This window comes from Cupressus sempervirens, chromosome 3 (assembly GCF_028749045.1).
Source record: "Cupressus sempervirens isolate cs-2001-9-10 chromosome 3, ASM2874904v1, whole genome shotgun sequence".
Taxonomy (NCBI): Eukaryota; Viridiplantae; Streptophyta; class Pinopsida; order Cupressales; family Cupressaceae; genus Cupressus; species Cupressus sempervirens.
In genome coordinates, this window is record NC_143120.1 from 899,463,308 (window position 1) to 899,480,945 (window position 17,638).

The 17,638-nt window shown below is 36.2% G+C and overlaps 1 protein-coding gene across 3 annotated transcripts in view; it reads right to left on the reverse strand.

Annotated features, from left to right (window-relative positions):
* Nucleotides 1-17,638, reverse strand: part of LOC149569699 (vacuolar cation/proton exchanger 3-like) — a 78,048-nt gene that overhangs the window by 47,506 nt on the left and 12,904 nt on the right. For all 3 annotated transcript variants that reach the window (XM_089822420.1, XM_089822422.1, XM_089822421.1), the window contains exon 8: nt 6,847-6,975. In XM_089822420.1, coding sequence (XP_089678546.1) covers nt 6,847-6,975 — 129 coding nt within the window. The remainder of the gene's footprint in view (nt 1-6,846; nt 6,976-17,638) is intronic.

The following is a 17,638-nucleotide window of genomic DNA, read 5'->3' on the forward strand; positions in this document are numbered from 1 at the left end:
ACCAGATGATGCTCCCTGTATAAAGCACAAATACTTACAAATTAGCTGTTTCGCTAAACATAAGGGCTCGATTCACATCTCTGACACTATATTATCACATGACCATAAATTCAACTATAATGCATCCCTAGCTGCGGCAAATGAAGCTTTATGCTGTCCATTTCAGCATTTGAGTACACAATACTATTCTATTGGAGAGAAAAAAACAGCATTCACGAACTTACAAACAATATCAGTACATTGAAGTGACCATCAACCAGTAAATAAGATCATTTCAACAAATTAATATGGTTTCCAAGTTGAAATTGAAATATCAGTGCCCTTAAACACTGAAATCAATTTATAGTATTATATATTATGTTGCAAAAGTGAACGAGGAAAACATATAAGGACAACATACAAAAATGAAAATGAAGTAGACTTCAAAATCTCCAATATAGTTATGAATTCCAAGAAACCAAATGAACATGCGAAGCTGTCAAACTGACTTATAGAATAGCTCTAGTCTGCATATACAAGTCCCCAAAGATTCAAAAAATATTGTTAGACAGCTTAACAATCTATTGTTTCTAAAACCTATCAATCGTGTTTCAGAGTTGATTTTCTAAGGATCATCTCTCTAAGGATTCCATGGGTAACTTCCATCAGGTTTGAAATAGCATACTAATGAGGCAGAGAAGATCAAAACAAAAACCAGCCAAATTCCTTGTATGACAACATTTCATACTCTTCTTTCACAAGATTTTCTTCAATAGCATTTGGAATTGCCGTAAGTTATCCATGCAACCAAAAGAAAATCACCATCAAGACATCTTATCTTCCCTTGGTTGTGCTTGAAAACTCGACTAAACTTTCTAATGCATTTCCCCATCAGACAGTCAGACCGATAGCCAGATTGATATGGTGAATTGTTAAAAACCACAAGTAAGAATGTTCTGCAAGTACAATTTCCTCTAGAAATTCAGCAATGCCTACAAGTAAAATCAAAATGTCTTTCAGCCTCTTTGAAACATTTTTATCATGGCATTCCTCATTTTAACATGAAACCCTATAAACATGTTTGAAATATTTTGCCTTTGGAAATTGAGGCCTCTCTGACACCTAACTACACCTATATGAAGAACTCTGTAACAAGGTTTAGCAAGGTCAAAACTCTTTCAACACATTTATAACCTGCGAGGGAAAAAAAAATATTTTCCTCCATTGGGAAACCAAAAACCAAATGACTTGACATCAAATACATAATTTTTCCTCTTCTGCTTGAAACATTTGATTCCAATAATCAGTACATTTAAACGAGGAATTGGATGAGTCAATTGTTAATGTTTTTATGGCTGCAGGAGATATCACTTACCTGAGATGGTTGTGCAGCTGAAAAATCTTCAATAATAATCACCTTGTTCTCAAACTTATGGGTTTGACCATGCTATGTCTTACATTCTTTCTTCCTTCTGTGTCGTGGCGATCGAGTCTATTATTATTCTATGGTGCTTTCAGTTAAGTTGCTGTTCTGATCATAAGACTCTATGCTCTCTTCACTTCACCGTGGTGTCCTTTTCTCTGTTCATTTGGATATGCAAGCAGCTGTTTAATTGTTCCAGAATTTAATTCATCACAATTATTTCATTCAAATTTGTCTTTGTTGCTACAAAGATGATAGAAAATAGACTGGTTTCAAATGTTAACAGTCACCATTCATTTTCATTGTTTTGTAATGCCATGTAGAATCCTGCACTGGCTGGCATCAGTTCTGACAAGAGTATCTTCTCTCTTTATCGGAACTTATTCTATCAGAAAGCAATTCTTGAAGAAGTCTTTATGTCTACTCATGTAGATGGAACTCGAAATAGCATAAACAGTAACTGCCATGGAGCTTTTGGTATCCCACTTGCCATGAGTTTTCATTAGCCCCGATATGGACATTATTGACGATGCCTAATTGAGATATCATTAGTATGTGATAGTATTATTGATGTGAAGGCAAGTTGAGAATTTTTCTAGTATCTTTTGGATGGTGTCTGAAGGTCTGAAGGTCATTTTGTGATAGCTACAGTGATCTCTGTATCAGTTATACTCTTTGTATTTGGTTGATGTTGATCAATTCTTAAGTGTCTCTAGGATATAAGAAGATCATATAGATTGTAAATGCAGAGCAGGCGCTGCTCAAATTAAAGGTGTCATTTTTATAGTTGATTCTGCATCTGTTTTTCATTCTAAGAAGGGTTCTTCTATATAGATTTTCCATCTTCAAATTCCTTATTTGGGTTTTGTGCTGATTGGTTTAACTGTGTTTTAATTTTATGGCTGGAGAGACAGTCAGCAAGATTCAAGAATTCATTTTTGCTGATTCATATGAAATTGATAGAACGTGGTTGACCTCAGTCTGGTTCAGGTATTCTGAAATGATCAGCAAGCTAGTTGCCTATTTTTGTTGGATACTCAGTCTTCAGTGTGAAGGGAAGCTACATTGTTTCAGTGGATAATTATATTTTAATATTTTGAAAGAGATTGAAAGAAACCTTTTTTTATGATCTCTAGTTGTTTAGTGATGGGCTCCATATTAAATGTTGTTTAGAGCTTGATCTTACTTTGCAGAGAATTTCACATTGTTGAGGTCTTCTATTTTGACTTAAACTATTTGAGTGAATTTTGAGGGCATTGTGTTTAGCCAAGAGACTTGGGTGCCATGATTAAGTGCAAAGTCTGCTACAAAAATTCCTATATTTTAGTTGCAGACCTATATCTGTTCATTAAAGGTGTTGAACATGTCTTAAAAATCTTGTAGGAGCATGAGATCTTTATTCTTTGATCAAAGAGGAAGCTATTGCCATCTCAACTTAGTCAAAAATGAGATAAGTACTTAATTCTCTTAAATAATGTTGTGTATGTTTTTATTAGTTCAAACTTTAGAATAGATATCCATGTAGTCTTTTTGCATTGGTCTATATACTTCTCTTCAGGATAGTTTGTTTCTATGAATTATTATTAATCCCTCGTGATCGCAGGACGGATCAAGAAGCAACAAGATGATGAGAGACTACATAAGGAATTCAAGGAAGTGAGGGCTTTATGCATCTTGTTAGAAAGTTATGCAGGCTGTAGTATTAAACAAGATTGAGGGCCATACGGATTTATACAGACGCCATCAGAAGTAAAAAGGAACTTTGGAGATAACATTGTACGGAGAGAAGTAACCGACCTAACGGATTTTTTGTTTTTTTTATTGGAAGAAACTGACAAAAAGGTGACAGTTATAAATTCAGCCGACAAGAGAGCCTGGAAAAAGAAATTGGACGAGGATTCAGCAGCCATGAACAGGAATGTAAAAACTTTGCCATACGGAGTCCATGTAGCAAGAGGAACCAGTACAGGACCAAGCAAAAAGAAAGTGAAGCAACCAACACAATCGGCTGCGACGAAGATTCCCACAGCACAGAATGTTGCATTTGAAGGATTGAATAGTGCAGAATGCCGGAAGTGGTGGCAGGAAGGCCAGCATTTGGAAAGCACAGGTTGAATGGGTGATACAAATGCCTGTGTTCTATATCAGAGATTATGAAGGGTTTTTACGCATCATGGTAGAAACGTATGATGGGTTCTCTCGAACCAGTACGTTTGATTACCTTGATTGCAACTTGGTGATATCATTCAAACTAGCTGACTTCACACGAGTATTCAGGATACCTGGCCATGCACAGGGAGGAAGGAAGATAGATAGCAAACCTAGAAAGTTGAGTCAAGAAGTAAAAACACAGTTGATACAACTCGTATGTGCGAATCTGATGCAGGCGGAACAGGAAGCTCTCACAAACATGTCAAGGGGTAGAGGGTTGAAGAAATCCAATGTGCAGGTAGGTCACCGGCGTTGTCTGATGGACATTGTGAAGAGTAGCCTCACAGGCTCTAGCCGCACCTCAGATATTTCATTTCCACATGTGGCGATGATGAACGGGATTTTGCATGGTAGGGTGTATGACTGGGCTATATTGTTGGCCGAACGAATGTATGAATTCATGACATTACAGCACAAGACATTCTACATGTCGCATTATGCCATCGGCCTATTCTTGGAGGCAACAACACGAATGATCCCCAACGATGCACTGGAGGCCAAACTGGGACCACTCACACCAGGCGAACCCCCAATTATGCAGTGGAGACATCTGAATACACTGTGCACCAAGACCATGGTCGGACAGAAACTACCGAGACCAAATGGTGGAAATACTGACAGTGGTCGAGAGGAAACTTCTTCTGAGGAAAGTGGGACCGATGGGGAGGAGGAAGAGAACAAGGAAGTAGAAGTAATTACAACTACACCGTTGAGATTCCCACGGCCTACACTTTCAGCAACGGCACACTTGGCTTCCATTGGTATACATGACATTCCGGATTTTAGTCAGCTTAGGCAGACAATAGTGATGACGCCAACTTCAGTTGCGATTCAGCTTGTTGCGGAAGCATGAGCGGAGACACAAGCTATTCCTGAGGCATTAGCAGAGGCACATCCACCACCAACGGAGATAGTCATTCCGAAGGTAACGATGGAGCCTACTCGTGAGGCTTTACCAAAGGCTTGGGCCGAGGTACTTGTACCTGATACAAAGATGGACACTGAGGTAGGAGTAATGCAGATACCAACAGGCAAGGGTTTGAGGGCATCGAGTGTCCAATTGGACATAGATGGTTTAGATGCAATGGTTACAGTGGATATGGTATTGTTAGCATCACTTAAGCGAAACAGAGAGAGCATAACCTAGAAGTTGAGTACATATTTGAGTACGTGGTTCCATCATACCCCAACACCTCGAGTGGCATACCTGCAGACACCTATGCGAGAAGCAATTCCGGAGGAAGACCCTTTGCAGGCATAGGTGGAGGAGCCGACACAGGATGAGGGACTACTACATAGCATTGTTGAGCGAATGGCGGAAGTAGTAGAGAGGGCTATGGGTGTGTAGCAGCATCTAGTAGCGCCAAAATTAGGGATGAGAAGGGCATTCTTCACTAATGTAGCAGCTCTAGCAACTCAGGCTCGCCAGGTAGTGGCCTCTGCAAAGATACAGGCTTTGGATTCAGTAGCAAAGGAGCTGGATAGAGTAGTATCCTTCATGAAATTAGGATACCTAGCTGCCTTTACAATCTATTTTGAAGAACGGGGATGGCCGAGTATGGAGACTGCAGAGATGCGACATGATTGGACCACGACGAGAGGTCCTGTTATGGAGAGCCGAGTAGAGACTTTGACTCAGGAGATAGTGGAGATACACAGGGAGGCATATTACACCCTTCAAAGGAGTCAGGCAGACTAGGTAGCAGCTCAGAGGGCTCGAGAGGAGTCAACTCCCAGGCTAGCCACAGAGAGGGCAGCCTAGGAATCTGAGAGGGCAGCCTTGTTAGCTAAATAGAGTCAGTTACAGAAATTGGCAGGGGAGAAGAAACGATTAGCAGCAGAGAAAGAGTGAGTAGGAGATGAGAAGGAGAAAGAGCTGGGAGAGATTGTTCGGATGATGCAATCAGCTTTGGAGCTTCAAATGGAGGCAAAAGCAAAATTGAAAGTTCGAAAGGAGCAAGTCTACAAGCTACGAGCATAGCTGAACGAACAAAAGGCGCGAACGGCCACTACGCCAAGTACGCATCCCTCTGCTTAGTATCTATACATTGATGTAATTAGTTGTTTATTTTGAATTTTGTTGTATTGTCATCCGGAGACAACTTTACTTTTTGGGGGGATAATGTTGTCGATAGATTCTATATTGCAGCCGACCAATAAAATAGTATCCGAACGGGCGCGTGACAATTGAGTTACCCTTTCGAGAAAGTATATTTACACAGTCCGGAAGAGGCTTTGGATCATCATTGTAATCATCTAAATCCTATTGTAAGCATTGAAGTGCATATTGCGTATATGAATAAAGTATCTGTTCTATGTTATATCTTACTACACTACATGCAATAAGTATCCTTTTACCCTGTACAAGTAAATAGACACTGCTTGCAGACATGGGACTGAATTGATCACACATAAAGGGCTGCAGATTTAATTGAGACTATTTTGTGCGAGTATTGTAGGTATTCGTTAAAGTCTGATTGCTCTGTTTGGGGTGCTCAAATTGCAACTGCAGACATGCTAATAATATTTCAGATTTTTAAGTCAATGATTTCTAGTTACAGAGACTAAATATCCTGATATTAGTGATTTCAAAGGTATCTTTATTTCCATCATGGTTAGAGGATTGCTTCCTATCATATGAAGACACAAATCATTGCTATAGGTTATTCTTCATTATTGAGTCTGCAACAATGGTGCACTAAGCCTATTTAGATTATGAGAGGTTTCATTCAAGGGAGGAAGAACTCAACGCAACCTATGAGTAAATTATGCGGCTTAAAGAATGAAGACTCAGACTGTCTTGTGATCAGTTTCTTCAAAGAGGAGGATATGACAGTCAAAGGGAGTCCAGTTCCAGAGAAATTATTTGCAATCTCTGAGGCAGCAAAGATCAAGAGGGAATTACGTGAAGAAGCGTATATGTCAGCTAAATGAGTTGCAGTATTGCAAAGTCAAGTGCTAAAGTTTACAGAGAAAATTGAGGTGAAAGCCCTTGTTAATACATCAAACATCAAAAATTCAGTAGCTTATTGTGCAACACGAGAAAAAAATTAAGATACCCATATTGAATACACATTCTATTTTGTGTGACAAAGGAGATTTTTCATATCAAATATTATTGATGAAATTTTCAAATAACAAATAACAAGCATGAACATGGTTGACGACAACTCAGCTAATTTAGATTCAATTCCTTGGAAACTATATGCTGAAACTTGAAAATTATTGTTTACCTCAATAGCATTGACTAGATAATCTGAAAGGAAAGAAACAAACGCAGTCAAGATAGCAAGCCATATTATTGCTTCCCAAAATTTTAGATGTGGAGAATCTATTCCCTCAGAACTGCCTTCATCATCACCCTGTAAATACACCCCATGCTTTTTATTAGAAAGGCTTCAAGAATCGAGTCTATCCCCAATCTCGGATCATCCATTTCCAGAGATGGTTAGAAAAAGAAAGAAAGCACTTAAGGGCACTAATATGCTGAGTAAATCATTCAAACACAACAACCATTTATGTGAACACAGCCTCTAATTGCTCAAACTGTAAACAAACAACACTGAGACCCGTTCAAATATAAACAAAATGAAAGGCCACCTATTTCATAAATAGATGACAGTAAAGCCATACATGTTTCCCTTACATTTGTATCACAGTAGATATGGATGGCCTAGAAAACATGAAAAAATGTATTTATAATATAGTTAAATGCCAGTATAAGCATCTCAATCAAAAAAATGCCCAAACAATAATAACACAATAATAAAAAAATTGCCCATTTGATAGATGGCACAAAAAATTAACTTTATTTTGACCGACAGAATTAGCATCATCATAGATATTCATGATGTCTATTTTATAGTATCCTCCAACATATAAAGAAATATAATTACAAAACAATTCTTTAGAGAAGATTATCCACCATCTTTTTTTCTCATGTTTTTTTTTAAATTTAAAGAATCTCAATATCATTTCTTGAAAGTAGACTCCCTTGTCCAAAGTCGATTTCCATTCTGCATGCTACCCATGCACATTTTTCAAAGAAAGGGGACTTGAACTAGGATATAGGCATCCATTTCTCTTATGGTTTGAAATCTCGAGTGCTTGTCGTGATTGTGAAAAGGTGATCATGCAACTCAATTACACCGACACGTATGCAAACACAAAAAAAGAAAAAAGAAAAAAAGGAAATTTTATTGACAACTAAATATGACCCAAGCGCATCAATGGGACTCAAAAGTGCAGCTATTTGATACAATATGAAGCTAGAAAATCCAAATTCTAAAAACTAAAACTAAAATAGATTGGCAGAATAGCCGGTATAGACATATGAATGGTAATTTCAATCGCCCATGCATCTCCCACTGCACTGTGTTCACATATTTGTAGGAAGCTGAACCCCTTCTCCCATCCAAACCAATCTATGAGATTGTATGGTCCACATCTATTCAAATAAAAACCAATGTTTTACAAGCATACATAGGTTCGTTGCATGTCATATTATAAACAGATGAAAATATGTATATGTATACACATTGTAACTTTTCAAAACCAATGTTGAATAATCAAAATCAGAAAGTAAGCCTGTTCTTAAACAAGCTAAGCTTTATATCAATATATAGACGTGCTCAAAGCTGAACCCCTTCTCCCATCCAAACCAACCGATGAGATTGTATGGTCCACGTCTATTCAAATAAAAACCAATGTTCTACAAGCATACATGGGTTCATTGCATGTCATATCATAAACAAATGTAAAAATGTATATGTATACACATTGAAACTTTTCAAAACCAATGTTGAATAATCAAAATCAGAAAGTAAGCCTATTCTTAAACAAGCTAACCTTTATATCAATATATAGATGTGCTCATACAAGTATGTATTGTTATTTCACAATTTTTTCTAACCTTATTTTACCCACTCATTATTAACACTATTTTTTAGTGACACTTCCCTATTCTAAATTTACTAGGATAAACATACTTTTAGCTAACTACATTGTATGTTAATTGGATGTTAATTCATACACTCCACATCAACAAGGACTTTTATAAAATGGAGATTGTTAACTGTCAGTCATCCAGCAAAACATTTTGACTCATCTTTTACATTAAATTTTGAAATATCAATTTATGAACTTCTAGAGGAATTTTAATTAGTGAAGTAGATTGCAAATACCATAACATTTGTGATAAATGTAGTTTAAATTTTCATATGTCCAACATTAGAATCAAATGACAAGTTATTATCAGAAGTTATATGTTCTAAAGAAAATCACATATTTATATCCAGTCCAAAAGAATGTCATATGCGCTCAAAAACAAAACAGTCAACAATACTCAGAATCAATTCACTCGTATAAAGTGAAAGTAAACAGCAGCTACAAAAGTGCACAAATGATAAAAGCCATCATTAAATATCATGGACATGCTTCATTAAAGCACTAATATCTAGACTATTTGAGGGAAGATTAATTATACACTTTGAAAAATAGGCATACTGCAGCCAGAAAAAACTTGATACTTTCAAACACCATCCAACTCATACACCTTGTAGACAGTCACCAATGGACACTACAAATGTTAATAGCCCCTACAAATCCTATACTACAAGTGGCAAATGCTACAGGGGAACAATACAAAAAAAGCAGAGGCATCAAACATACAATCAGCATTAATCAAAACCCATAAGGTATTGAAAATACAGCTCACTCAATTAATGAGAAAAATGGATCAAATAACAACTTCAAGTGAACAAAAACAATATATACAGCATTAAAGAAAGAAGACTGAAAATGATATATATTATAGTGATGTCAAGACTAACGAGGATGCATTCAATGAACTTCCTTTGTAGACAGTTCACATCTTCAACATGCTTACTCAAGCATGTATACCATTATCAAAAGATAAGGCCAGCTATTTATTAATGGTGAGGTTAGTGAAACCCAAGGACTCGCACCCCCTTCCAAACCTCAAAGCACCTGTCCCTGAGGCATCCTCACAATGGGTGCTTGGAGTACCCAAGTATCCCACCTCCGCCTTTCCGCAACCATGCTGTTGGGATGGGTACTTGAATTTCTATTTGAATTTTGAATTTTGAATGTTACTATTTTCAATGTTCAATGGTTCTAGTTTGTGTTGCAGTTTTGCTATACTCCAATATTTCAATTTGGTATGTTATACTGAAACACCACTTCATCACTAGCATTTCAAGTTTTATATGTAGTGTATAGTATACAGCACCCCACCCTCCCCTGCCATTGTCCCCTAGCCATCACCCCACCATCCCAAAATTGAGGCCCACTGTCCCCCCAGTCTGGAAACTTGTCCCAGCATCTCGCCATCCTGACATACCACAATGCTGGCGTTACACTGTTCAAAACCCACAAATGATTTATTTTTCATTTTACGAATTGTACGACTTTCTTCATCTCGTAATGCTCCAAGAGAACTTGAACTTATTTCACCTTGGGTTGAGAACGTGAATGCAGAAAAAAAGGACTTAATTGATTTACCATAAAGTTCATCTTCAATAAACAAATATGTTGCTAAGAGTTTATTTGACATGGTGTTTCTAAATTTATTTCTAAATGGAGAGTCAAATTCGTTGAAGACACAAAACAAGCAAATTCACTTACATACAAAAAAAACATCTACTGAAATATCATGACCATTGATGCAGTGAGCATCTTCAATTTATATATCAAAACCTATGTCACAAGGTTCGAATTCGAATTCGAGTTCGACAACGATGAAATTCGAAAAAAGTTCGGTGAGGCCAAAAAATTTCGAAAAAAATTCGCCTTATATAAATTTCTTTTTTTTTTAAATATAAATATTAAATCTAAAAAATAAAAAATATTATGTTAAATTTCTATATAATATGAATACGTTTTAAAACATATTCCTATTATAAGATTTTAAAAACTTAATTTAAATATTACTAATAAATGATAAGAGTTAATATTAAAACGTATTCATATTATATAGATTTAAAAAACTTAATTTAAATATTACTAATATATTGTAAGAGTTATATTAGAACTTTTTATACTAATATAAATATATTATAATCTAAATACTTAAAATATCAAACTTTAATATATTTAATAAAATACAAATCAAATAAATGTTTTAATAATTTAAAACATAATTAAGGTAGATAAATTTATATTTAAATATTAAATATTATAATTCAGGTCATATATTAAATTCTAAAATATATTAAAGATTTAATAGGAAGATGCTAAATTTTTATTTTAAAACAAATTTAAAAGAAAACAAAACTTTAAAATTAAAACTGAATATTTAAATTAAATCTAAATGTTTGAACTTTGAATTTAATTTAGATATTTAGAGTCAAAAAGGAAGCCGACGATCATTTAATCTATCGAGCAAGATTATAAACTTCAGAAAAGAGCCGAATCATTAATCAGATGTTTTATGCCTGAATATTTCCGTGGACGGAGTTTGAGCTTCTGTGCAGGTTATCATTTACACTTATTCGACATGGAAATGGGTTGCGAAATATTTATTCTGGTCGGTGGTGGATATGCTCATTCCTGCCGTTTGCATTGTGCTGTTCAACATTGAAACCTGTTGTATTCGCCGATGAACATTTCATCACTGCTTGACATGAAAGGGCCTACGCAAATGATTTTTTAATATATTTTATTTAAATAATCTGTACCCTCTCGAATTTTGCAACGAATTTTTGCGATTTTATAGCAGAGTTTTGAAGTTCGCTGAATTTCGAACTTCATGGTTGAAATCCGGCGAACCCTGTGACTTAGATCAAAACTACAGACAGAGCACATATCTTTGGTTATTTTCATTGAAACGATAATGAAATATTTGCCTATAACAATAGATGCATCATGATAATACACACGTAAAATTAGGCCTAGTGATTATAATGAGATATGGATTTGCATTTGAGCATACATGTGCATATTTCAAAGAAATTATGTTTCCTAATGAAATGCAATTTCCATTCAACAAATATATGGTGTTGCACTTATGCCCTATAGAACTTTCCACCCCTTTATGTGTGTGTAAATAAATACAGAATATACACCTTAGAATTTCACATGCATATTCAACATATATATTTGATAGATACATTTGTGTGTGTATGCATATGTGTAAGTGTGTATGTATATGTATGTGCATGTGTACGTGTGTGGGAGTGTTTGTGAGTGTATATATATATACACACATGTACACCTTACAAATGCATGAGTACTCAACATATATATCTAATAGATGAATATGTGCATCTAAGTCTATTATATACATATGTGCATTGTATCTGTATGTAATATATCTCTATGTATATATTCATGTATGCATATACACGCATGTATATAATTATGTGGGAGTGTGCATGTGCATGTGTGACAATGTGTATCTTGTGAGAATGTGTGCATGTGTGTCTATGCATGTCCATGTATAAATATGGATGTGTGTATGTATGTGGGTATCTTTAGGCCCTATAAGAGCAATAGTACAACACATCGATGTATTACTAGCAGAGTAATCTCCAAGTTGCAGAACCTGGCCAAGCTTTCTAGCCTGGCGAGTTTTTACGACTTATACTAGCACCAAAAACTTGCCAAATATTTTGCAATAATTCATCAAGTCCTTTCTAGGTTTTTGTTAAAAATTTGGTTGTAGTTTTATAAAACACTTAAAAGGGAAATAAAGACCCCAATTAATTTCATTTCTCATTTATTCAATTTTATTTTGCTGAGAGGGGGAAACTAGTCTTCCAGACTAATTTCTATCGTTTCGAAGCGAATTTGAAGCAAATTTGGAGTGAAGATTTTGAAGAGGTCAATGATTTGGAGAGAAGGCTATGGAGGAGGGAGTGGATGTGGTTGCACAATGGATGACATTGAGTTAATTGAGTAGTCATTGCTTGTGTCAAAAGAAGCTAGAGGCAAAGCTACATCTAGGATGGAGGACAAGCCACAGATCGAATCAAACATACCAAGCGAAGAAGCACAATCATTCCCAATGCAGACTTCAAGGACTAGAACCTTTAGTTCTACCCCTCCCTTAGTTTTTTCTAGAGCTAAGAAGAAGATGTACTTAGAATGATGTATTTACTTTTAGTTTTACATAAATTATTTACCATTTTGCTTCTAGCCATCAACATTCCTCACAAGAATGTGATTTTGCACCCACTTTGTGTTTAAATTCATTTAGTCCAAGCTTGTTTCTTTTGTGTTCTCATTTATTGACTCGTGGGATGCATCTTCTCTTTAAAAAATGCATTTCTAATTAAATTTAAGCAATTTTTTAAGTTCCCAAATTTTTGCCAAAAACTCGCTGAGGTTTCCCTGAATTTATTTTTCAAGACTTGGCAAGTTTTTGGCTTTGGCAAGTTTTCCAACTATGGTCGTCACTGCAACTAGCCTAACACTCATACCCAACAAGACTAGCCTAAGCTTGATAATATCCCAAGATTTTGCAACTAATATTCAGCCTGATTTTGATAACTTGAAGCATCCTTATCAAAGATAGCCTAATTCTAATTCCACGAGGGATCAATATCATAATTGTCTTAATTTAATACACCGGACAAAGGTGGCTTAACTCTATTACCTTGACCCAAAAACAAAAAGTGTTGAGGCAAAAGGAAGTTGGGATATCAGTACTAATATTCACCCTAATTTTGATAACTCGAAGCATCGGGGACCAATATCAGAATTGTCTTAAATCAATACCTGAGACAAAGTTGGACTAACTCTATTACCCTAACCCTAAAACAAAAAGTGTTTAGGCAAAAGGAAGCAAGTGCCAAAATGTAGATCCATATCTTAGCATGCAATCATTAGGCTCAATGTTATATGCATATCTCATGATTCTTCAAATGTAATAGGTATGTATTCCTTTATATTATTAATAAAAACAACCCAAAAAGGTTGTGCTCTATGTGATAGTTTTAAAAAAAAAAGCAATTGACTTAAGTTTTCTTATCAAAACAATGATCATAATATTTTATATCTATATGTAAGTGAATTTACTCGTTTTGTGTCTTCAACAAATTTGTATCTCCATTCAAAAATAAGTCAATAACACAACATCAAATAAGCCCTTTGTTACATATTTGTTGAGTAAAGATGAAACAATAGATGGTAAATTAATTACGTCTCTTTGTTTTCCATTTTAGGGCAGGCTAGAGCAAATTAATATACAAGAGATTTGTATGTCATATCTTACCCTTTCATTTTGTACTCTACCCCCCTCGTCTTTGCAATTGCTTGTTCACCCATGGATCCCCTATGACGAGAGTTCTTGATGCTAATACAAGAAGGGAATAGTAATCGACTTACTTCTCCATCCTTTTGTGAGACACCTATTTGATCCACAAGGCCTCAGGTCATTTTATCATGCACGGTATCCAAGTCTAGATATCTTAGTTGTGAAGGAAGTTGGTGGTAAGGGAAGCATGTAGGTCATCTTGTAGAAGACTTCTTCATTCTCTCTTCTAAGGCTTAATTGGAAATGATTGAACCGAACCAAATAAATAGATACAAGAATGTGGGGCTTGGTCGGGAACCAAAAGAAAGAAAGAATTATGTGGCCAAAATATCAAAAAGGTCAATTTCTCTTGGAGCATTAAGAGGTCATGAAGAAAGTTTTATAATTTTTAAAATTGGAAAAAAAATAGTGGGTTTTAAACCCCCTATTAATAGATGATTCTACTAAACTTTTGAGAATGACATTGGCACTTGTGGAATGAGGAAGTTCATTAAATGTATCGTCGTTAATCTTAACACCGCAATGATATATATCATTTTCAATTTTATTCTTTAGTTGTAAAATTCTATTTTTTGTTCACCATGAAGTTATAGTCATTTGACTTTTTCTAATTACAAATATACATATATATGACATATATTGTTGTTGGTATGAATAAGGTGTTGTACCTAGTAACTTTGATACCTAATTCCTAATAACACATGTTACATAAGTTTACTTAGGGACCACATAGGACTCTTTGCACTTTAGGTGGATAGTTATCACTTTTCCACCTTCAATGGATGATAAATCAATTTGCAACAATTCTCATAATCTTATGTTATATATATATATATATATATTGTTGTTGGTATGAATAAGGTGTTGTACCTAGTAACTTTGATACCTAATTCCTAATAACACATGTTACATAAGTTTACTTAAGGACCACATAAGATTCTTCCCACTTTAGGTGGATAGTTATCACTTTTCCACCTTCAATGGATGATAAATCAATTTGCAACAATTCTCATAATCTTATGTTATTATATAAGGGATATCTTATGTTATTACGATAATAGCTAGTTTCTATTATCTCTATTTAGTATCTAAGGGTTATTTATTGTAGTCTCCTATAAATATTAGAATGTTTCTAATATTTAATTTTTCGTTTCTAGAATAGAATGTTTCTATTCTTTACGATTGTTTCCTAAGGAAACATCATAAAGTCTCTTGTATAAATTGATCTCTTGATCATTGTTAATAACAAGCAAATATTTTCTAATTACTTCATAATATGGTATCAAAGCCAATACTCTAAAATTTTCTTAAATAATTATAACTTTGTTGATGCGAGTTTTGTGTCACTACATAACATATTAGTAATTGGATGCTTGATACAGAATATCAAATACACAATTCCTCTCTTGAAAAGTTATCTCTCATGGGACATGAGTATAACTCCAATGTTCCTTACACCGTTGGATACTCGCTCAGTTTTATCAATGTGATTTGCTGGTAATCACATAGGCGGCCTTACGTTTTCTTGTTTGAGAAAAATTTGGATCTTGGTGAGAAAATGGAGATGGTGGTTCGGTGTGAATGCAAGATGATGTTGATGGCGCGATGATGGCAATGTAGGGTGAATGGCGATGGAAGGTGAGAATGCCGATGTTTTGGTTTACTTCTCTAACTAACCTCTTCTAAGCATGAAATTTGGCTACTCAACTACTCCTGCTCCTAAGAATGGAAGGTTAGCAGATGGACGGGGATCGAATCTAATGAAGGCTAACCAGCGGCCCTACCTCCATAGATGCAACGCTTCAAAGGAAAGTAAACTAGATCACCACACAAAGCCTCCCAACCAGCCGCTAGGATGCTAGTGGCCTATTGTTGACCCCTATCAAACATCTACCAAAGCTACCATACAACAATCCATTTTATTTTACTCTTACTCTAACAACTTGAAATGAAATTGCTTCAACTTGAAAAGAAAATTTAACTATGTGGAAGTAGAAAACATGCAATAACACCCAATGTTCTTAGTCAACATGCAATGAAAAAGAGAGCACTTTGGTATTATTTTCGCAACAATTTCTCCAACCCCCCCCTCTTTACAAATGAGAGCCAATGGCCTTATATAGAGGTCCAAAATACAATGGACGGTAGAGATCAAAACAAGATCGACGATCCAAATTGGATCCAAAAACCCTAATTAGGGTTGCCACCCCATCGGCCAATGAGAAGATGCCACCTCATCAATGGACCAATGAAAAAAAATGCAAAAGTGGCAACCAATGAGAAGGCACCAAAATGGTGGCCAATCAGAAACAAACACTTGTCCTATTCTAGAAGAAAGAGAAAGTTGCCACTTGGGCTTACATAAGATGATCTTCTAATATAATTCTTCCTTTTTCTTTAGTTCTTTTAGCTAAGGCAATGAACTTAGCTAGCCTTTCGTTAACTTCTTCCACAGGAGGACAAGGTGTGTGCTTCGCTCGGAGTTCTGCTGACTTTGCCACGCTGTTTGCTGCTTGTAGTATCCTTTCGTGATCCTTCTCATATTCCTTTGCAAACCCAATAAAAGCATTGAGTGAGGAAAGGGTGTTCAGATGTTTCCTTTTGACGGCAGCCTTTCCTAACTCATCCAATCTCGATCCAAATCCTGTCTCACTGACATCCTCCTCTCTAATACCCTCAAAATCAAGCGCCACCCCAACGTCGCTCATCATGGTCGAAATGGAAGTGTCGACGCTTGGGCCGTGTTGTGCAATCTCATCATGAATTTCTTCAAGTGTTCTGAATCTGGTAGTCAATGCGACATACCAAGATTCAACTATGCTCAATCCTCTCTCATCAACCAACCGGGCTCTTTCCAAATATGCCTCCGGTAGCCTAATGAACGCCTGCAGCCTAGGAATAACCAAATCCTTGATGGGAAGAAAATTCTTCCATTCCTCTTCAAATAATCTGAATTTGTTTCTAACAGTCACCAATGGCTGGAATGTTGAGATGAAGGAGGGCAAGAAATTTCGCCCATCTTGGATTGTATCATAGATCCAACCCCTTACTTCATGTAACTGAGCTGATACCTCTTCTGAATTGCTCCCGCTGTCTTGAGGAAGGGCTGCCTGATGCAGCTGTTGGATCGGTTGGCAATCTCTCCAATATTTGTTTTCGGCCTCCAACTTTACTATCCTTTCGTTTGCCTTCCTCAATCTTTCTCTGATTGATGCTATGCCTTCCTGAACCTCCTCACATTCCATATCATCTGTATTTCTTCCCAAATTATGTTCTACTATTTCGTACTCCTGGGCTGCAATCTCATCCGCTGCCTTATTGACTGTTGGTATAGCAATCTGAACCCTTCGGTGACCATCACTGTCGCTTCTGATTACCCTTGCCACCGTATTTGCCATCTGTTTTTGGTTCTCGCTATCATCCTTTTCTATTAGTCCTTGGATATCATCAACTGCGTGAGCCATTACCACCTCGCCTCTCGGCATAAGCATTTGCCTTAACCATAGTGGTGCAGTGCATCTCCCCAACTCCGGATTCGGTTCGACCAACAAAGCATCACCAACGGCTTTAGACGCCTGACTTATCTCTTCAATATCAATCGGCCCATCTTCTTCTCTACTAGTTTCTACCATATTTCCTTGCTGGTTCTCCGAGAGAGGGGAGTACTCCGTACTTTCACTGTAGCCACTTGATTCCGAATCAGAGCTCACCTCCACTGCGGCCCCTTTATCACTCGAATTGACCTCTTG